The sequence below is a fragment of the Durio zibethinus genome, chromosome 18, assembly GCF_047325235.1.
Source record: "Durio zibethinus cultivar Kanyao isolate XHJ-2024 chromosome 18, ASM4732523v1, whole genome shotgun sequence".
Classification (NCBI taxonomy): Eukaryota; Viridiplantae; Streptophyta; class Magnoliopsida; order Malvales; family Malvaceae; genus Durio; species Durio zibethinus.
The window spans coordinates 8,929,201-8,950,945 of NC_143179.1; the positions used below are offsets into that span (position 1 = coordinate 8,929,201).

Sequence of the window (21,745 nt, forward strand, 5' to 3'; positions counted from 1 at the left end):
TAAGTTTATCCAAATCTTTTAATAGTCTTTGTTTTTTTAATCTTGATTTAAAATATTATCTTTTAAAAAATTTATGTAAGATGTTAAAAATTTAAGTAATTTTATATAAGATTTCAAAATTTTTAAAAAAATTCATATTAAAAATTTAAATAATAAAATGATCAAAACAATTATATACATTTGAACTATAATTATCAAAATTATGTTTCAAATAAATGCAAAAATTTTAATATTATCTTTATCACTTGTTATATTTATTTTAAATTAAAAAAATTAATTTAAAATTAATTTATTTAATCCTAATTACCACAAAAAAATTTTTCTACAAAATTAAAACTACAAACTTAACGTATTATACATCAATTTTTTTAGTAACTTTTTTTAAGGTATATTATATTACTATTGCAATTTTTTTTTTGTTTATAACTTTTTTTAAGATATATTTTATTGTTATTACAATTTCATTTTTATGAAAAATAATATTTTTTCAATTTATTTTTATTTTTCACATATTTTCACATATTTTTCATATTTTACATAATAATTTAGTAAAGATTACTAAAGTGAAAATATGTTAATACTTATTTTATTATTTAATTTATCATTCAATAATATATATTTATTTTTTAAAAAATACATAATTTATTTTTATTTGATATAATCTTAGAGATGTATAAATATTATTGTAAACAAAAATATTCAAATGAAATACATAATTTTTTTATTATTTACAAAAAAATTATTTTTTAATGACAAGTCAATATATACAAATTTTATATATGCTATAAATTTTAAAAATTTAAATATAATTTTAAAAAAATAATTTGAATATATATATTTATATTAAATAAATAAAATTATTTTGTATATCTCACTAGTTATAATCTAGTACAATTATAATTTGTCATGCATTTTTCAACAATGCCAAATAACAACAGTATTTTAATTGAATTTTTTATTTATTTTAAAAATTTATGATTATAATTGTATTTACACGTAATAAAAAATAAAACCTTTAGTTTTATTTTTTTTACAAATATTCGAACATATGTAATTTAAGTATTAGGCGTTCACTTCTTGACATGCTCACTTTTTTTTTTTTTTTGGGTACCAAACAAGAGTTTGCGTTATTCAACAATTCTTTCACTGTGAAAGAACCTTTCAACATTTTACGTGATGAGTGATGACATATAATTTTAAACATTTTTTCAAATTGACGTGATAAAATTTAAGGATAATATTTTATTTAATATTTGAATTATTGTAAAATTTTTAATGTAATATTTAAATTAAAAAAATATTAATCATGTATTTAAAATTTAATTTAATTTGGTGTATTAAATTATCTCAAATTTTAAATATTTTTTAAAAAATATTACTGTGACATTTAAATATTGACTTGAATGATACATGATTGTAACGTAATAATTATGTAATTATTATATATTATTTTTGAAGAATAAAAAATAATAAAAATATTTTTTAAAAATTATATTTTAAAAACTTTTTATTTAAAAAAAATGACATGTAACGTGAAATCATTTGTCATTTATATCAATATTTAAATATTATCTTAATATTATTTTAATAATATTAAAAGTTAAAGTAACTTAATACATAAAAATATAGTTTAAATATCTGATAAAATTTTTTTATTTAAGTATTACATTAAAAAATATATAATAATTTAGAGACCAAATGGGTATTATCCCTAAAATTTATTGGATTGGACCGGGCTTTTTCAAGTCCAGAAGTCGTAGCTGAGAGGGAGAGAGTTTGAAGAAAGAAAGAAACAATTTCCCGAGGGAAAATTGCCACCTGGCGGGGTACGATTACAATAAACGTTCATAAATCCTTCATTTTCCGAACAAAACCCAGAAAAAACAAAGGAAAACTTTAAAAAAAAAAAAAAAAAGCTAAAACACTGGGAAGAAAAAAAAAATGGAAGACGAAGTAGAGAGGCGACAGATCGAACAAACTCTGGAGCTCGACGACGAGGAGTTACAGATCGAAGAAGTCGAAGATCTTCTGGAATCATCTGACAATGATCGTGATGCCACGTAACCACCGTAACCATATATAAATTTCTCTTTTTTCCATATTTTGATTCGTTGTTTACCGTTTCATTAAGAATTTATCGTCGTTTTATCACAGCGTTCTTAATTTTGGTTTGACTGAAGGTTTAGGAAAATTTAAATTTATTAATATTGCAGAATCGTTTTTGCTATTTTGTTTCATTTTTCAAACATTCAGTCTTTTAGTGAAAAAAAAATTCTATTAATTGTTGAAAGATATTTAGTTTAAATTAAAATATTTTTAAGATTTATTTCAGTTTATTGCTTCGGTTTGTTATTGGTTTCTAACTTTGTTGTTCATACTGTGCTGGCGTTGCTTCAACTGATGACTTTACCTTCAATACCTATTTGACTTCCCTGCATTCATATCTCGGCTGTAATCATATAATCTCTATTTATCACAATAGAGTTTTTGGTCAGTCTTATCCAATTTTAACAGTTTGAGATTTACTTTATCGAATGCATATGACAGAGGTTGATGATACCCGTCACAGATGGGCTTTTTGGGAAGGCGGTTCCATCTTGAACCTCTCATTGTTTTATCATGAAGGTATTTAATCATATTCCAATTACTTTTGTTTTGCATCGCGTGGCATAATTTGTGATTATACATGTTCAAAAGTTGTGGTTCTGGAGGTATTGATTCATAAAAATTCTTGTGTTGTCGTTGATTAGTAAAATCGGAAAATTTTAGGAACATTAGATATTTAGCTTATTTATCGGACTTTGACACATTTGCCACGGTGATAGAATGGCATCAGACACATTGTACATAAGTCTGCTTCAGTGTTTGATAGTCCGTTTTTGAATCACATGGTTTCGTATTATTCTGGATGTTTCCTTCTCTATAATTTTTGCTTTTGTATTATCTGATTGAAGAATTTAAACCCTTTTGTTTAATAATTACCAGGGGTAGTCCTGTTCCTAGAGGCCACACTCCCACTTAGAGTTATTCAACCCAACTTTGTAACTGCAGTTAACAGAGCAATGACCCAGGCTGATGCTCCATGGTGTGGTAGGTGAACTCCCCATCATATCTTTTCTTTTTCACTTTTTTGCATATGTGATTTCTTTCTTGTTGATCTTTTTCTTGGATAATGAAACAAACCTTTATCCAGGTCCGTGTTTACAGACACTCTGATGATGGACCACCAAGGCTAGCAAAAATAGGGACAACTGCAGAGGTATATATGCCGAAACCTACTGCTTGTTTATTTTTGCTTGCTGATATGCATTTAACTTGCATTTTGTGACATTTTATTTCTAACAAATTATAGCATTGCATAAGAGTTGTTACATGTTTGAGGAAAACATCTCCTTTTCCCACATACCGGACAGGTACATAAAGAAAAGGGTTATTCAAGATCTGAAAAAATGCAGTGTACATGTCTAGGTATAGGTGTAAATAAGTAGGTGAGGAAAAATGCTATTGCCAACGAATATGCATTGTCAAACTGAATTCTGCTTGATAAGCTTATATTATTGGACCAGAGAAAATTATGTGGTTAGAGTATGTCAAACTGAATTATGTGTGCATGTTTTGTGGTGTACCCTTGGGCACCTTGGAAGTTCCACTACCATTTCTTAATGACTTTAAGCTTGACTGCAGTTGTTTTATAATACTTTTACTTAATTGTATTAATTCTCATTTGCAGATTCGGCAATATCGTCTGGTAGAGGATGGTACGATTAATGTGTTACTTGTGGCCAACAGCGATTTCGTTTGAGACACTGTTGGATTGATGCAGAAGGAGCAGTAAGAAATTCTTTTTTTTTCTTTCTAAAAATATTCTCAAATATCTTTATTTTATTACCTGTATGATACAATGCTGATTTGCTGTAAATTCTCATTCTTTTAAGCCTTGTGGAGAGATTCAAATTATTGAAGAAGATGTGCCACTTAGAACCCTTCGAGATGCTTATGCAAAATTGGTACCATTAAATAATCTGCGAAGCCAACAGATGCTATCTTTAAATGTTTCATCGCATGAAGGTGAGAATCATGAAAATGATTCAGAAGCAAATTCAGAGGAAAGCTTTGAGAGTGAACTTTCTCAAACAGAAAGGAGAATTCATCAATCTGCAATTGGTGCCTGCTATAAGTCTGATAGAATGGATGAGTCAACAAGTAGTGATGATGAGAATAAATTGTCTGAGCCTAATAAACAATCAGGAAGTCCACATCTAAATGACTTTAGCTTCATAGGTTCATCAACTTCTAGCCATAAGAAACAAATCAGAAATGCTGGCTTAGGAATTGGGAGCAAATCCATGGCTCACAAAGTGGCAGGACCAAGGTCTCATCTTTCATGTACAGATTCAAGAGCATTTTGGCCCAATTGGGTATATCGTATGTATGACTCATATTGTCTTGCTCAAAAGGCAGCAGGTATCTCAACTTTGATTTTAGTTGTTTCCCTATGCTCCTTTGCAAGCTTTTAGTTATTCCCCTATGCTCCTTTGCAACCACCTCATTCACTTTGTTTACTTTAAAGATTTGCTATGTTAGTGATTCATGAGAATATTATTTGTTCTTTTGTCTGGTATTTACTTTGAGGTTCAACTCTTCAAAGAATTTTTGTGGAAGAAATTACATGTGGTTCCTGGTTCATGGCAGATTTTCAGAATTTGTTGGGAGTATTGATGTTCCCTTTCTCTATCATACTTTGTGTGCTTGCAATGAGAGTTTTTTATTCTGTGATACATTTGAAAAAGGAATAAAAGAATACTTTGTATACACAAACGCAAATAGGCATTATTTAGGAAAAGTTCTATTCATATTTACTAAATCGCTGGTTATGTACTTGTTTCCTTTTGGCCTGGTCTTGTTTTCAAATCTTAACAATGTTAAATGTTTGATTTTTCTATTCTGCAGATATGTGGAAACAAATACTTGGGACGCCAAGCATGGATGGTTTTGTGAAGAAGCCTTATCTTTTATCATTTTATATTGCAAGTAAAATTCCCATCTCTGAACCTACAAGGCAGGAGCTTCTGGAAATTGACGGCATGTCATATAGACTGCACTGGGAAATTGAGTTGCTTGAAAGACTTGACTGTGTTCGATGTAAGGTCTCTCTCTCTCTCTTGTGTGTGTGTGTGTCAATACCAATGCCATATGTTTGCATGCTTTCTTCTGTTGTTAATGCAATAGCATGCAGTCCTATGGGCTGTCCTTTTCAATTTTCATTAACTTTTTTTTTTCCTTCAGATTTTAATTGCTAGGCGCAGTGATATGTTGGTGATGCCTACTGATGGTCCTCTGGTTGCTTATGTTAATGCACATGGCTGTGTATGAGGTAATGACATTTGTAAAGCAAATGACTTTTTGTATGAGGTAATGACCAGCGTTACTTTTTAACCGGGCGGCCTCTGAGTGCCAAATAGGGACGGCAATCAAGCCCGTCCCCGACGGGTTTCGGCGCGACTCGACCCTATAAGGTTGGGTTTTTTTTTAATTTCGGGTTTCGGGTCGGTGTCGGGTCGGGTAAATTAGGTAACAATCGGGTTCGGGTATGCCTAAAACCCGACCCTACCTGACCCGACATTATTAAAAAATTATTTTTTAATTAATTAATTATTTATTTATATATATATATTTATATAATGATATTTTTAAATATTTATTTTTAAAAAATAATATTTTATTAATTTCGAGTCGGGTCGGGTTCGGGGTGAGCAAAACCCGATGCCATCCCTAGTAATGACTAGTAGCGAGTTGTTTTAAAGAGGATAGTGGAGGGAGGATGATACCATGTTGATATGGTTGACACGAGCAAAGTGATTCACTTCTGGTTTTCATGATTTTTGTTGCATCTTTGCAAGTTTATATTTGTGATTGAACATGAGGAACAGTTGACAAATGAGGATTTACTCCGTTATGACAAAATTACATCGGTGTATATGGTAGTTGGTGGAACTTTATAGAAGGGTTGGTGTAAACCAGTAAATTAGGTCTAATCAATCAATGTGCAAAACTTGGTGACTCCTCCATGAATTGCAATATTATCTTGTGATTGTTCTCTTCATTTATTTTTTTGGCCATATAACCATAATTAACTTAATTGCTTTTTTCCACAGGTATGCATGGACAATTATAGACTGTGCATCTTGTGAAACCCAAATGGGGTGGCTTTTCATTGCAACAAATGAGAAGTTGAAGCCTAAATCTTTTTGAGGTATAAGGAGTTGTCAAGTTACACATGAAATGCGTTAGAAACCTTATGTTCTCAAGTACATCCGAAATTTTTTTCTAGTTAACATGCAACCAGACTGTTAGATCTTATATTGTGTATATAACTTTGGAGCACTATCGTGTATGAAATGTTTGCCTTGATAAATGAAAAGATAAGATTTCATGCCGCTATTTGTGGCATGCTAAGTAAAGCTATTAGCTGTATGATTTCAAGAGCCTAATATAATTTTAATGCGTTTGGGATTATAAGTTAATCTGATTATGGAGTCACTATTCTAACGTTTTCTCCTTTATTTATTTATTTATTTTTATCTTGTTAGTCTGATATGTGGAATATAAAGCTGAGCTGAATCCAAACCAGGGTACCAGATTTTTGCTTTTGATGCATTGCATTTAGGTTCTCCAAAGTGAAATAATTGGTAATAAAATGTATTATCATAACACACATGATTCAGTCGACCTTAAGCTAACACAGATGAGGCCTGCAAATGGCAGGCTAACAAAGTATGGGATTCTGCTTCAATTTCAACGGTAGGTTCTGTAGACTGGGCTGTACATGCAGCTCTCGGCGTATTTAACGAGATCCTCCGGCTGAGGAAGGTGAGAAGCCAGACCTAAGAACAATCAAAGAACGTAAATGGATGAATATGGAGGTTAGTGATTTTAAGAGCTTAAAACATTATAAAAGGAAAGCGACATGATCGTGCATCAGGTTTCAGGCAGGAACTCACCAAGTTCATATGCCTTGACAGCAACCTTAGCAGCGATATTGGCTGATATCTTTCTGATACCCGAGAATGGTGGGTAAATAAGTCCCTTTTCATAGTGTTCCTCTGTCACTTGGGCAGCCAATTCTTCAGCTTTCACAAGGGAAACAAGAAAGCAGTTAGGTCCAATTGCTCACCATTTGCATGGGTAGTAAAAAGGGTATTATAGAAGGATTTTCTAGAGGCATTTTAATGCACTTACAGGCTGCCAAAAGCATGTCATCATGCAAACGAATTGCACCAGAAATTATCAAACCCAAACCAAATCCAGGGAATATGTAAGCATTGTTTGCCTGAATGACATCAAACAAGGTGAAAACAATTAGCATAAGGGCGCAAGTAAATTTCAAGCGTCAAAATACTTGAGATACACAGACAGAACCTGGCCAGGCACGAAGACTTTGCCGTCATATTCAAAGGGGTCAAATGGGCTTCCACTGGCAAAGATTGCACGACCCTGCAGATAAAAAAAATGGAAAACAAAAAGGTAAAGATTATGTTATGGCAAGGCATCCCAGTTAAAGAAAAGAGAAGAAAATTGCCTGTCATATACCTTACTCCATGTATATGCTTCTTCTGCTGTACACTCAGCTTGAGAGGTAGGGTTGGATAGAGCCATAATAAGAGGTTTCTGCAAGTCAACCATCAGGATTAGTTACAAAACTCTTCGATTGAGATGATGTCGACATGAATATAGAGATATATGGGCACAGAGAGAGAGAGATAAAGAACCTCATTTAAGGATGCCATGGACTCAACAACCTCCTTTGTGAATTGTTTTCCCACTCCAGATGTTCCAATCAGGACAGTTGGCTTGATTGCCTGATTAATCAAAACAAAGGTGAGAAGGAAAGAAAAAAAAATATGAAACTGTTCTTTTTTGAATCTTGGTGAATAATTCAAGACAAGTTACGCACCTTGACAGCATCTACAAGTTCCTTGACAGGTTTATGCTCATGAGCCCAAGGTTTCTTGAAGTGTTGAAGTGACTCCGTGCGAGAGTCAACAATCAATCCCTGCCACACAATTCAAGATCATCACTAGCATTATTTTAGAAAGAATGCCAGTTTTAGAAAGAACTAGCATTATTTTTTTTCCAAGATGTTCAGATGAGATTCATAGTACCTTTGAGTCTACAAGCCAAACCTTCTTGCGGTTCTCTTCGATTGAATTTCCAGTCTGTCAAGAAACAGTATATGTTTAACCATAAACCTTCTTATAAGGAAACAAATATTTAGTATAAGAAAATAAATAAATTTGTTACCTGCTTTGAGATCTCAAGAGCTATGAGCTCAGCTATACCAGTTCCAGCCTATCAACACCCAAAAACAAATGCAATTAGGACGCAAAAACATATATCAATCCCGAAGTTTAATCTAGTTGGATTATGTAACCACTCTTACAAGTATCATCCAGCAAATTGGGGTTCCAATTTCAATACTTGCAATCCTTTAATTTATCTTCAGTTTACGTTTTTCTTTTTGTATATAAAAAATATAGAGGAAAAGGGGGAGGGAAAGTCATGTAAAGAAAGTGCTACTGCTTCCTTACTAGCATTCTGTTAAATGAGCCTTACCTCTCCAGCACCCAGGAACAAGAACCTATGATCAGCGAGAGTTCCACCAAGTAATCTCAGGGCTGCCAGAAGACCAGCCAGCACCACAGATGCTGTACCCTGCCATTAAGAAAAAGTCGCCATATAAGAAAGAATATTTCTCAAAGCTAAAATTATGTCATCACAATTAAGGAAAAAATAAGAGGGGAATCCAGTAATTGCATATTACCTGTATATCGTCGTTGAAAACAAGATGAGTAGAACTGTATTTTGCCAACAGCTCAAATGCATTGTGGTTTGCAAAATCCTCAAACTAAAAATCAGGCTCAGCTTATTCTGAGACCAGAGCATGTAAAAAGCCAGAAGCAAAGGCCTAAAATGAACATGAACTGATGATTACCTGTATTAGGACTTTCTCCCCATAATTCTGCTTAACTGCGGACATGAACTCATGAAGAAGTTCAGCATATTCCTATACCATATGTTAATGGCATGACAAATTATGACTGGATGAAAAACTATAGAAGCAAAGGAAAAATCACCAAACCTGTCCAGTTGCCCTCCTTTGCCTGAGCCCAATATAAAACTCATCATTTAACAACTTCTCGTTGTTTGTCCCAACATCAATAGTTATAGGCAAGCACTGCCAATATTAAAAAAAACTTAGCACATTGTCTGCTTAAGCTGCAGAAAGTGTGAATAATAAATAGAAATTTGATTCAACTGCATACATGCAATTAGGAGACTATTGTGGCATTACTGCCCAAAATTTTCACTACAAACTCGTCCATTAGTTAAAAAAAAGATGGAAAAAGAAATTCAATCATGAAACCGGGTGGTTTTAGTAATGCTTACAGCTGAGGGACGGACTCCCCCAAGAGCTGTATATAGAGAAAGTTTTCCTACAGGTATACCCATTCCCTGAAAACAATCGTCATATCAAAAACCATTAAGTTGGTCTACGAGATGATCAGGGTTTCAATCACAGCTTCAATACATATATCACATTACCTGGCAACCAAGATCTCCAAGTCCCAAAATTCTCTCACCATCAGTTACTACAATAACTTGAACACTTCTCTCAGGCCAGTTTTTCAATACTTCCAGAATCTTCCCCCTGATAGATTGTGATGCTTAGCTAGTTATGCAACAGCAACATATAGAACTGATAAAAAGGAAAGCAGACAAAGGACACAACCAAACACATACTTCTCTTTCAAACTGATGTAAAGACCCTGAGGACGCCTGAAAATGCTGCCATATTTTTGGCAAGCCTCACCAACTGTTGGAGTGTACACAACTGGGAGCAGTTCCTCCACATTATCAACGAGAAGCTTGTAGAAAAGTCGTTCATTCCGCTCCTGTAAAATGCAATGGACCATCAGTTTAACTTTAAAAAGCAGAAGTGATTCAATTGAAAGTGCAATAACTGAAAAAACTATTTTAAAGTCACTTGGCTCAGCTGCCAATGTGGGGAATGAAAGGCATGAACAAGTACCTGAAGATCCATCATGGCCATGTATCGTTGCAAAGGAACTTTATATTGGCGAAGGTTGTGCATCAGCTTCTTCACCTGAAGCTCCTGACTGAGAACAACAGGGGGCAGAAGGCCACGCAGGTAATGGGCATCTCTTTCTTTCTCAGTGAAGGCAAGCCCTTTGTTGTGATGTGGGTCCCGCATCAAGGAATAACCACTGCAACAAGAATAACAGAGATCTAACTTAAGTTGAGAGACAACCAAAATTTTCAAATCATGATCATTTTTCATTGAAATTGTTGGAGACAAATGACAAATGAAAAATCACATACATCAAAATTTTCTTTTGTGGCAGTAAGTATGCCAACAACAGCAACCACAATGACAAACATAGTTTTATATTGGTCATGCATAAAATTTTGACAGAAAAGACAAATATGATAGAAGATTTAACTTTTGTCATTATATCTTACCAACAAAACTTCATCTGCAAAATGTCTGAACAACAATTATTACTAGTAGTTCAAACTTTTAACACACCAAAAATCTAATTATTATACCATACTATAAAACGGAAACAGAAAATTGAAGATAATAGTGGCTTTGGCGCAGAAATCGGAGTAAATCACCAAGCAACAGAGACAGTCCAAGGAGTGACAGGCTGATCCAACGTGGCACTATCCTCACCGTACATATCTTCAAAACCACCAGTAGCAGTGCAGTTGTTATCCACTAAATCACCACCGTTCGTCATTGTTCTCGGCGATGATAAAGACCGAGATTTTCTCTCTTCTCCACACAGCCCCGCTCTCTACAAATCAAAGAAAGCTTAAAGAAAAACAAGCTTTTGCCCTGTGTTTATGAAAACAAAAGCCAACTCTTTTTTATAGGCAAAGTAAAAAGGCAAAGCATCAAGCATCCAACCTTCATGGAAGTGATAGGTCAACTTTATAGGACGTGGGATACCATCATATTAATAGGTCTTATCATGTGTAGCAAAAATAAAATTTTTTTTGACGGATAAATAAGAAAAGATTAACATAAGAAAATTTTGATTTTGATATGATATTAAATATTTTATTTAAAATTCATTTCACTTAAAATTAATTAATTATAAGTAAAAAAAATCTAATTAAAATATAAAAGTATAGGACATGAGATACCATCATATTAATATGTTCCACTACATATAAGTGAAAATAAAATAAGTTTTTTTTATGTGACGAATTAAGAAATGATAATAGAAAAAAATTTTAAAATATTATATTAAGTATTTAATTTAAAATTAATTAATTTTAAATAAAAAATTTAATTTAAATATAAAATTATAAGATATAAGATATCACGTATTAATAAGTCTTATTATGATGTGTAACAATAAAATTTTTTTTGATTATGATATTATATTAATTATTTAATTTAAAGCTAATTGATCATAAATAAAAAAATTTAACTCGAATAGAAGATAAATTACTCGACGCCACCACAATAACACGAAGCAAAGCCAGAAAGATCCAAGGAAAGTTGAAAATAAAATGTTGGTGCCTTTTTCTTTTCAATGTCAAAAAGAATAAAAGTAAGCTGCTGCGGCACACGTGTAGAAATGGGTGTTCAAAAAGAAGATCTTAGGACAAAAAATTTAATTTTATTTTGTATAAAAAAAAAGTCATACTTCTAGAAAAATTTTGCAGATGGCATATATCTTATGTATATTCTACAAAGACTTCTCTCTAAATTTTTGCGGAGTTATTAATTAAACACGCGTGGTAAAACATTGAGGAGAAGGATCAAAGATTGTTTTGGATACCTTCCCATAGCGACGAAGGCCTCGTTTTGCAATAAGAGATATGAGAACAATGACAAAACAGACAGCAGCAATCACCCAGGTTGGTATATTCTGCAGAGAGTTCGACTCTTCTGTTGCCATGTCTTAATTTTGATACAACTCAAATGTGCCGAGGGAAATAACAGAAAAGAAAATTTCGTCTTGTGTCATGGTTGCTTTCATGAATATATTATATATATATACCTGAAAGAGGAAGAAGTGACCGTGACAAAGGATAAAAACATATACGAAGGCAAGGGAAAAGAATCTAACCGCCATCAAGTAAAACGGAAAAGACAAGAAAAATGCCAAGGAAACAGCCAAGTGATACAAGGAAAGCACAAAAGTCAGTCAAAGACATTGTTGATAGGCATCATTCGAGCTAGAACTTCGTTTTTCTTTCCTTCGTATCAAAGGGAACCTAAGTGTATTCCTTACCAACTACATTGGGAGTGTCCTTGAATACAGAGCGTACGTGGTTTTTGTGTATGTGTTCCTTTTTTCTAATAAAAAAGTAAAGGGTAAGAGAAAATTTTTCTCAATTTCAGGTCAGCATAAATCGTAGATTTTAGAAAAGATTTATATGGGATTTACGGATAGCCAAGAGGGTCTGTTGACAGATAGCTAAGAGGGAGCTTTGATGGTGAAACTTAGACTTAGACCTTATAAATGAAGTATTCGAGCATTATAAACTTAACTATCCCTTGTTCTTTCATGGCTTTTGCTTTTCAAATGACAGGTTAAGCAAAAGGGACCGCAAGAGCTAGTGTTGTAAACTTTCTTCTCCTGTTGAATTATAAGTGCATAATGATGACACATTTCATTTATTGTGAGAAAGGTTGCTGTAAAATATACAATTCACTTTCCAAATTCCAATTAACTAGTTCCCTTGAGATCTGAATAGCAAAACTCTCAAAATTGCTTGAAAGGTTACAATCATACAAAATAATAATAATTAATAATAGAATGAAAAAAGAAGCAAAACCATAAATTAATTCATTTGTTTGCTTTCAGAAGAAAGCTTCTTCTCCCTGTTTTCACATGAAATTATTTCATCAATGTCTAGGCAAGTTCTGAATGCAAAATGTACTGATAGAAAAGCTCATAGGAGATATGACGTTACATGGACTGTCTGTAGCCGAAGGCCAATTCCCATGTCAGAGTCTGAAACATGATTACCAACTTCTTTTACTTTCTTCCACAGCAGTCCGATATAGTTTGTAGAGCGGCCCAAGTCCAATATAGTCTTTCTCAAGCAAAAAGGGGAAGAAAAACAAAAACAAAAACAAAAGAAAGTCAAGGCAATAAAAAAAAAAATTGAATCCGAAACTCCAATACTGCTTAAACTGGCATTCTCTGTACAGTGTCTGAAACTTCAAGACTTTAGGGTTTTCCAAATTGTTTAAATTTAGAGCTTCCTTAATACCCAATTGTTTTTCCAGTAGCCCCCGCCAATTTATAGAGGGACAGGTTTAAAGTTTCTATTTTTTCCTCCAAAAATAAATCAATTTTTGGGGTGTTTGATGGATCGTCTACGCCCACGCCCAAGACAGAGACAAAGACAGGTCTTCTCTGGATTTACAACAGCTGAGGTGAAAAAAACTCTTTCTTTTCTGTTCTTTGATTGTTAATATGTGTGTAGTTTTAGCTGTTACTTTTTTTCTTTTTTTTTTTAGTTTTCATAGTTTTTGTTTTTAAAAATTTTATCAGGTTGTTGTATTCCTGATCTATTAGCAGTAGCAGTTTTGTTTATGAATGAATATTTGTGAAATTGAGCTCCAAATTGTGGGGTCTAGAACAAATGGTGGTATGAAATTTTTACATTTGTTCATAGTTCTCAACTTGGAAAAAGTTTCCTATATTTCTTAATGTATTGTCCTTTATTTCTGCTTCTGATTTGCTTGAATACATGTTTAATGTTATTTGTATTCATTAACATGTGAAGTTAGAGCTCTTGTCTTGGTTTAGGTTCGTGTATGTTATAGTTTGATTCGTTGCATGATGTTTGGTGCATATGTATTGAAGTTAGGATCTTTCTTGGTTTGACGTAGTATTAAAGTGCACTATGTTTGAATGTTGTTGGTAACCTTTTGCTATAATATAAGCCAACGAATGCGTTCCTTATACTGAATTTCTATATTAAATGTTAAGATGCCTCATGTTTTGGTTTCTGCAAAGCTATTATTCTAAGGGATCACAAAAAATTATTTGTCCCTTTGTTACCTCTTTATGTACAGATTGAGAAGATGGAGAAATTGTTATTGGAATCAAGGAAGCTGATGCAAAGTAAGGGATTTTGTAAAAAAATCGCAAGAAATTTTAGGTTAGTTGCATTTTGCATATATCTTTGTAGTTTCTCTCTCTCTCTCTCTCTCTCTCCCCCCCCCCCCCTCTTGTTCCCTCCTTCTAGATTAACCAAATGAATTAGCTTGGACTTATATGCATGTTATCTTTGCAGTTCATCCTCAGTCCGTGCCAGCAAACCTATAGTTAAATGGACTGAGGTCTTTCTTTACCTGACTCTTTCTTTCATTGTCTGCATTACTTTTCTTACTATTTCTCCAATTTTCCTTAAATTTTGGCTATTTTGTTTCTGTTTTGCAGTTTAGGAACTCTCCTATGATCTCTAATTTCATAACTGTTTCTCAGGTACAAAGCTGGTTTGTAGCTAGGCAGCAAGAGAGCACATTCAAATTTCCTTCCTTGAATGATACATCCAAAAATCAGTCCAGAATCCCTGAAACTTGCCCTCTAAACAATGGACATCAAAGTTCTCAGATTCTTAATGGTGTGTCTACTTTTGGGAATTTGCAAAAGGAAATTTTCAAAATTGAGAAATTCCTCAGATGTCAGTTTGTTGTAATACCGTTTTACTTCAATTTGCTAACCCATTTTGGAAATATGAAAGCTCTGTAAGCATTGAGGATATATTGGCTTCAAAATGTTATAAACTAATTGTTCACACAATCTCAAAATTTATGATTGGCCTTGCCTCTGTAAGTATCATAATCACAAAATGGCATATTTGTTGTACTTTGAGAAACAGCGCAGAAGAAGTAGAGTGGCCTTCACCTCCCTAGTTCTTATTTTGTTTTACTTGTGAACTAATTTTTTACCAGTATAGACTAAGAGTGTCTAATTTATTACATGAGTTCGCTAGTGTTCATATTTACTCTCTGTTTCTATTCTACTGGTACAGAAATCTTGCGTGGGTTTCTTGGTTATGTCTGCCTTGGTTTGTGATCTAGAAACCATGACATAAAAATGAAATTGGAACCTTTGTTACAGAACTGAATCATGACATAAAAAGCATGTTTTCCCATTGCTAATTCTTTTTTCCCTTTTTCTCTCTCTCTCTCTAGGAATGGTTTCAAACTTGGGAGAAAGTGTCCCTGATCTATCAGAACTAAAGTTTGAGGCAAAGTCATCAAAAGATGGAGCGTGGTAAGTGCATGAATCTAAATTAACTCAATATCAATCTTCTAGGCTTTAAACTTTACATATATAAAAAAATTAAGAAAAAAAAAACTACTTGGATTGACATGCATTTATTCCGTTATGTCATATGAAATCTTGTAATCTAAATTTGCTTATGCTGGACTAAGTGCAGGTATGATGTTGATACGTTTCTCAGTCGCCGATTTCTCAGTTCTGGTGAAGCTGTAAGTATCTAAATCATACTATTGCATTCACGTCTAGACTGACACTCATCCTGAGCTAATATTAAAGTGTTCATACTTGTTGCCAGACATCTTGTGGCATGATGGAGTCAAATTGATATCTAGGCAGTAAGCACTACTAGGGTGATTTTAGGTTGAAACAGCAGAAAATTATTAAAAGAGTGTTGTGTATCCTAAGTATTTATTTTCCAAGTCATTTGATAAAATATATTGTTGGTTAAAGGAAGTTCATGTTAGATATATTGGATTTGGGGCTGAGGAGGATGAATGGGTTGATGTAAAAAAGGCAGTACGAGAGCGATCCATCCCATTTGAACATTCTGAATGTCATAAGGTGACAGTTGGAGATCTTGTATTATGCTTGCAGGTGACTATAGATGCACTCAGTGTTCTGAAATTTCTTCAATAATCTCCCAACTCTTTGTTAATTTGCTTTTCTGCCTTCATCTTAGGAGAGAATAGACCAATCAATCTACTATGATGCTCATGTCATAGAGATTGAAAGGAAAACGCATGACATAAGAGGTTGCAGGTGTCTTTTTTGGATCCGATATGATCATGACAGCTATGAGGCAAGCGTTGTATCTCGCTGTTTACTCTTTTCAATCAATAGCTCCATTTCGAATACAAGGAAACTATTTCCTCTGAAGCCACCAATACTAATCTTTCTGCTTTTTTTTTTCCCTTTTACTAGGAGAGAGTTCACTTGAGGAGACACTGTCGTATTCAAGGCCAACAAAACAGATAGTCTGTACAATGCTTCTGAATCTTTGCCAATCTTGCAACCAGAATTTTAAATTTTTATCTGGGTGGGTTGATTTATTGTAGTCTTCTGAACAAGAGAAATCACATATATGTAAATCTGCAACCATCTTGACGGTATGCCGGAGCCATTGGGAAATATATTTGCCCAAGATGTATTATTTATTCACTTAGTACAGTTTTATTCAGTGTTTCTGAATCACAATTTGCTTCATAAATATGCATTCGTCTGATAATCACAAAAACCGAGTAGATTTGAAGGGATCTAAATGCCCCCAAGTGCCTAACCAGCTCATGCAAGAATATTACAAGCTTGTTGCCAATTCCTGCAGCTTTGCCACTTCTAAGATTCAGTTCACGTCAAAAAGGTTTTCATAACATAATCAGAAACTAGAGTTCTGTCTTGACTCCTTTTGACTAAAAGCTGAATTTTCCAATATATATATATACTTGATATCCATATATGGTTACAAATTTCACTATAAACCAGCGCCCCAACCGTACGTGTGGATGAACTTTTAACTTTCTAAAACATCCACCTGTGATTCAAGCCGGTGTTCTAACTTTAGGTAAAATAAAAACACTTTAGTCTATCCTGCAAGATCCATCATTTACCAGAGACAATTAATGTTTTCAGCTCTGGTGACTAATCTCTTCTCCATCCAGTCAATTATATCCTGTCCTATCTCTTCACACTCAGGCTCAAAGAGGAGGTCGTGCAAGAAGCCGTCATAGAGCTTTATGTCTTTGAACTTGGAGGCTGCCTCATTGTACAAATCCTGGGAGGCGAGTGGATCAGTGACTTTATCTGCAGTTCCATGGAGAACAAAGAATGGGACTGTCACAGACTTTAAGTTTTGCATCAAGTAAGATGAAATGCGCAATATCTCATGCCCTGTTCGAACCCTTATTGGACCAGTATAGACCAAAGGATCAGAGTACTTGGCCAACAGTGCTGCGGGGTCCCTTGAAACTGGGATGCCCTTCTTGTTGGCACCTTTAAACTGTAACTTTGGAGCCACCAAAGAAAAAAGAGGAGCAATAGCCTGCATATGAACATTGAAAAAAATTAAACATAGGGAAAAACAATACAATTTGTCATATCTGCTTCAATCAGTATTAAAATACCAACTTGATGGGATGCAGGGAGGTTAAGCTAGAAACTGAATTAAGGCACAACCAACCTTATTATGACTATATACTTGCGTTACCCAATAGCAAAAGGGTTACACAACACCAAAGCAACTCACATATCTCATGATCTCAGCCATAATAGTTAGATAGCATTATAGAGGACAAATCATGGAAACATCTATTCAAGCTAAAACCACACCAGCTAAATTTAGAAGGATTTAACACCTCCCCAAAATTTCTTTGCAGATATCTTTTGCTTAACAGAATATTTTGGTAGACCTTTGGCATTTTAAAAAAGGAGACCCTGGTTTTTGTATAAATGAATGTACTATTAAAGATTTTCATCGGAACTTTATTAAACCATTGATGGGTGACTGGTTTGGTTTTAAGGCACTTTTAGCTTTAATCCTTCACTTCAAAGAAAAACCTCAAAGGCAAATACAGCATGATTTAGCGCATTACAAACCAAGAACAAGAAAAAGCAACTCACCCCGACAATTGGATGTGCTGGCTTAACACGCAAAGCTGGAGATGTCAGCACAATTCCCTCCAGCATTTCTCCAATACGAGGATGTGAAGCTGCCTGATTATTTGCAACTTATTAATTGTTAAGTAGTACTTATAATTATGTTGTTTAAACTAATCAGTAGATGTGATACCTTTAAAACCACAGCTCCACCAGTAGAGTGACCAAAAAGAAAGCAAGGTACACCTGGGTTCTCTGATTTGATCTTTTCCAAGAAAGCCCCCTAAAGAAAGAGAACATACAAAGCTTAGCACCACCTTGCAGGCATATTTTGAATAAAGCCAAAGGCTGCCAAGTTAAAGTTTTAGTTGTTTATTACCAACCAGCAGCCATGATAGTCACTAACCTTTGAATTGTTTATGATTTATGTTTTATTATTACATGAGCAAGCGGGTTATCCATTTAAATGTTATAAAAGACAACGTAATCGGTGCAGGTTAATCTGAACTCTGAAGTGCACATTAAAAAGATACAGAGAACTCAAAGAGAACTTACAGTGTCCGCAACAACATGATCAAGTGAAGGAACATATCCATGCAATCCATCACTGCCACCATGACCTATAGCAAGAAACCTTATCTCATTACCACAACTCAAAACTAATAATTTTCAATACAACTTTGCCAAAGGAAAAGAAAAGAAGAAAAACTAGTGTCAAATTATGTACCTATCCAGTCCATTGCATATACACCAAAGTTGGAAGAAGTTAGTTGCTTTGCAAATTGAGAATATCTTCCACTGTAAATGAAAAACCGAAAACAGAGTATGAAAAATGAGATTCTTTTCCACTGGGAAAAAAACTAAGATGTTTATGGGGGCATTAACAAATTAATGCTACCTGTGCTCATTCAGCCCGTGCATGATGATCAAAATGCCCCTAAAATCACAAACAAACAACACTTAGGAGACAAAAGAGTAAAGCAAAAACACAACATGGCATGGGATTTGATACCGGGGAAGGAAAGCTTTGGCAATGGTTTTAGTTCTTTCAAGTCATAGGCGATTCAAAAGTTACCAACTTTAGTTCATCTTTAAACAGAGAAATTAAAACAAAAAAAAAAACGCTTTGTCTTAAATTTGATTTCATTTCTTTCCCTCGACTCCACAAGAGAAAGTAACGTCGATAAAGAAAATTAATGTCTTACTTCAATTCACCGGTTGCTGGAAACCAAGACCGGCAAAACAAGGCATTTCTGCGAACCCCAAAGAAAATAGACGTGCTCCAACAGCACCGAATCTCTCCGTCCCCGTTTTCAAAACCCATGTCCAAACCCTCCGCCAAAGCTCTCCTTCTCAAGGTGTCCTCCTCTTCTCGCCTCCATACCGACCTCCGCCTCGCGGTTTTAGCAGGCGATTGCGGAGCCGAAGCAGCAGCGTCAACCGCCGCGACCACCGTCTGAGAGTGGCGGCGCCGAGGGAAGAGCAGGAGGAGGAGGTACAAGATCATTGATTGAATGACAATAAGAGGAATTCTTAGGGTTTTTAGGATCGGGATTATCCGATTGCTCGCTCCCGACGTCAATTGCTCCATCTCCACGGCCGTTGACATGACAGAGATGGTAAAAATATGTAACAAAACGAAATTAAAATTTCCAAAATACAAAAAAATGTAAATTATAATCTATAAAATATTAAATGGAGTTGAAAGAAAGAAAAACGATTACAGGTAACAAGGGAGAATTAAGAATCGGTCGGGGTATTTATAGCACGCAGGGGAATTTCGGACAAGGAAACTTGAAAAAAGGGCAACGCAATTAACTGCTGTCGGGGTGACGTGGATTTGCGTGCTTTGAACCGAGGATATCACATCGATTTAGCAAGCAAGATGGAGGGTAACGATGGAGTGAGGATTGGCGCGTGCATTTAATTTTGGGTGTTGGAGAGTGTGATAAAATCTCGTTTAATAATCAATTGAAAAAGGGCGATTTGAACTGGGAGTGGAGATTACGCAACGCGCAAACTGTTTGTGAAAGATACTCTCCGCGCAGCCAGCCGGACATCACGGCTTCAAATCGTCGAATTTTAACGGTTGGTTACTGGTTAGCAACCCGGCTTAAAATTTTTTTTAATAAAATTGTAATCACTTACGTAACTGTGTCAATTTACACTTTCATCCCATCATTATTTGATTGAAGTCCTAATAAATAAATATCGTGATTCAAATCCTAATAATCGCTGGGTGGATTCACCGAATATGTAACCATCTTTTAAAAATTAATAAAAAACTATCACTTTGACTTGGACAACGAAAGGCCGCCAGCCAGCCAGCCGGCCGGCCGCGGTAAGCGGCTAATATCTTGTGGAGCTGAGAATCAAGGAAGCATCGATGAAATCGTATCATAATCCCACCCCACGTCGTCTATTTCTAGCCACAAAATTGGCATTATCATCGTCCCTGAGATTCGTCCACGTGTATTCCATGGACGCAATGTTCATAGAAGACATTGAAAATCGTTTTCTTTTTCTTTCTTTTTATAGCTAAGCTGATCAAAGAAGCGGACTTTACCAGGGACATGAAAATGACATTTTGTTTCTGTCACCACAACACACCACGTAAACAATACGGCGATTTCTCATGGTAAGTGAGCCTTGGGATTTCAAACGGCCTCCCTCTACCAGGGACGTGACAATTATAGTGTTTCCTATAATTGTATTATTGATTTAGGTAACATGCATAAACATGTATCATATGATAAGTGATGCGATGACCAGACGATGCTTTTGGGGCTGAGAATGGTTTCGCAACTCCTAACATCTTTATTCAAGACAACAAAAAAGTTGGTGAAGTATTGCACTCAAAAGTCGAAACTTACTGCCTTTTGCAGTTTGTTAGGGTGGCCGTTGCCAAAAGGGATTAGTATAGCTAGTAAAATTGGAAACCGACTGTCAGATTGTTTGTTTCCAGTGGGTACTGTCAGCAGAATTGATTGTGTTGGATTTTCAACGGTATGGGTCGCTGTATCTGGTTTGATGAAGCTCTGTAATTCATGTAGTTCATATAATAAATGTATAAATTAGTCGTTCGGAGGAGGGTCCTGACAAGTTCGGAGTAGAGTGATCAAGTTGGAAGAGTCTGCATGTTCAGACTGATAAACCATGAAGTAAGACGAAAGAGTTAAAAAGACTTTTCATGACACGATCGACAAGCACTGTTGGTTTGATCGATCAATCATTCATATTCCAACAACATGTAGCTAGCAATTGGTGATTTTGAATGCACCATATATCACCAATAAATATCAGTTTTAAGCTTTAAATTGTTCAAATGTTAATTCCACTTATTCTCTCTTTATCGAAAGAATGAATGGATATGGTCCAAAATCAAGTTGCCATCCCACCCAAAAAATTCCAACTAAATTTCAAAGGTTAGGAACGAACCTTTGAAAAAAAAAAAAAAGACAGAGAGAGAAAGAAGCAGAGAGTAGATTGGCTTCTGCAAACTCTTGGCCATACACATTCTGCAAGAAATTGCATTGGTCATTTACCAAGAGAGCGATGGTGCATGTAATTGTCAGACGGGGACACTTTTTTTTAATCATGAAATTAAAAAAAAATCTGAATCAAGTAAAGATTCAAAACCATAGCCATAGAGCCTATCCTATTGTTGTAATGTATGGCAGCTTGATAAATTGCATTTACATTTTATGTAACCTCTGGTCCTAAACAAAGAAAAAGATGATGACTTTAGGCTGTGCCTACTAGTTACTAAAATGGGATTGAAATGCTTGGCAGGGGAAAGAAGAAGGGGA

At 34.6% G+C, this 21,745-nt stretch overlaps 3 protein-coding genes and 1 pseudogene across 12 annotated transcripts; 2 read left to right on the forward strand and 2 right to left on the reverse strand.

The window, feature by feature from the left end:
- The first annotated feature begins 1,806 nt into the window (after positions 1 to 1,806).
- On the forward strand, positions 1,807 to 6,465 carry LOC111299308 (uncharacterized; annotated as a pseudogene). The gene is made up of 9 exons (XR_016329767.1): positions 1,807 to 2,060; positions 2,548 to 2,625; positions 2,986 to 3,090; positions 3,194 to 3,259; positions 3,731 to 3,831; positions 3,936 to 4,464; positions 4,951 to 5,147; positions 5,287 to 5,374; positions 6,156 to 6,465. The product of XR_016329767.1 is annotated as an uncharacterized LOC111299308 (transcript).
- Positions 6,466 to 6,640: 175 nt separating this feature from the next.
- On the reverse strand, positions 6,641 to 12,689 carry LOC111299305 (NADP-dependent malic enzyme). Of its 6 annotated transcripts, none has more exons than XM_022894419.2 (19): positions 11,877 to 12,585; positions 10,699 to 10,880; positions 10,091 to 10,286; positions 9,802 to 9,953; positions 9,604 to 9,709; positions 9,448 to 9,513; positions 9,140 to 9,235; positions 8,993 to 9,064; positions 8,822 to 8,905; positions 8,614 to 8,712; positions 8,302 to 8,349; positions 8,163 to 8,216; positions 7,955 to 8,053; positions 7,770 to 7,859; positions 7,591 to 7,668; positions 7,420 to 7,494; positions 7,240 to 7,330; positions 7,002 to 7,130; positions 6,679 to 6,884 (listed from the first exon to the last, which is right to left on the reverse strand). In XM_022894419.2, the coding sequence occupies exons 1-19, from the start codon at positions 11,994 to 11,996 to the stop codon at positions 6,796 to 6,798; spliced, it is 1,926 nt and encodes a 641-aa protein (XP_022750154.2). In that variant the 5' UTR covers positions 11,997 to 12,585; the 3' UTR covers positions 6,679 to 6,795. The 6 variants fall into 6 exon arrangements, 5 of the variants coding, with proteins under 5 accessions (XP_089603439.1, XP_022750154.2, XP_089603440.1 ...); XR_016329766.1 differs by having other exon boundaries at positions 6,871 to 6,884; positions 7,002 to 7,124; positions 11,877 to 12,689; XM_089747313.1 differs by lacking the exon at positions 9,448 to 9,513 and having other exon boundaries at positions 6,641 to 6,884; positions 11,877 to 12,612.
- Positions 12,690 to 12,851: 162 nt separating this feature from the next.
- LOC111299309 (protein SAWADEE HOMEODOMAIN HOMOLOG 1-like) lies at positions 12,852 to 16,554 on the forward strand. 3 transcript variants are annotated; one of them, XM_089747317.1, is made up of 9 exons: positions 12,852 to 13,486; positions 14,132 to 14,217; positions 14,353 to 14,398; positions 14,499 to 14,682; positions 15,257 to 15,338; positions 15,505 to 15,556; positions 15,798 to 15,941; positions 16,027 to 16,146; positions 16,269 to 16,554. In XM_089747317.1, the coding sequence occupies exons 1-9, from the start codon at positions 13,418 to 13,420 to the stop codon at positions 16,320 to 16,322; spliced, it is 837 nt and encodes a 278-aa protein (XP_089603443.1). In that variant the 5' UTR covers positions 12,852 to 13,417; the 3' UTR covers positions 16,323 to 16,554. The 3 variants fall into 3 exon arrangements, with proteins under 3 accessions (XP_089603443.1, XP_089603444.1, XP_089603445.1); XM_089747318.1 differs by having other exon boundaries at positions 14,544 to 14,682; XM_089747319.1 differs by lacking the exon at positions 15,798 to 15,941.
- LOC111299306 (uncharacterized) lies at positions 16,526 to 19,973 on the reverse strand. 2 transcript variants are annotated; one of them, XM_022894420.2, is made up of 7 exons: positions 19,142 to 19,973; positions 18,835 to 18,873; positions 18,664 to 18,734; positions 18,492 to 18,556; positions 18,130 to 18,219; positions 17,961 to 18,053; positions 16,526 to 17,382 (listed from the first exon to the last, which is right to left on the reverse strand). In XM_022894420.2, exons 1-7 carry the CDS (start codon positions 19,543 to 19,545, stop codon positions 16,948 to 16,950), a joined length of 1,197 nt encoding a protein of 398 aa, XP_022750155.2. In that variant the 5' UTR covers positions 19,546 to 19,973; the 3' UTR covers positions 16,526 to 16,947. The 2 variants fall into 2 exon arrangements, with proteins under 2 accessions (XP_022750155.2, XP_022750156.2); XM_022894421.2 differs by lacking the exons at positions 17,961 to 18,053; positions 18,130 to 18,219 and having other exon boundaries at positions 16,691 to 17,382; positions 19,142 to 19,687.
- Between the last annotated feature and the right edge of the window lie 1,772 nt (positions 19,974 to 21,745).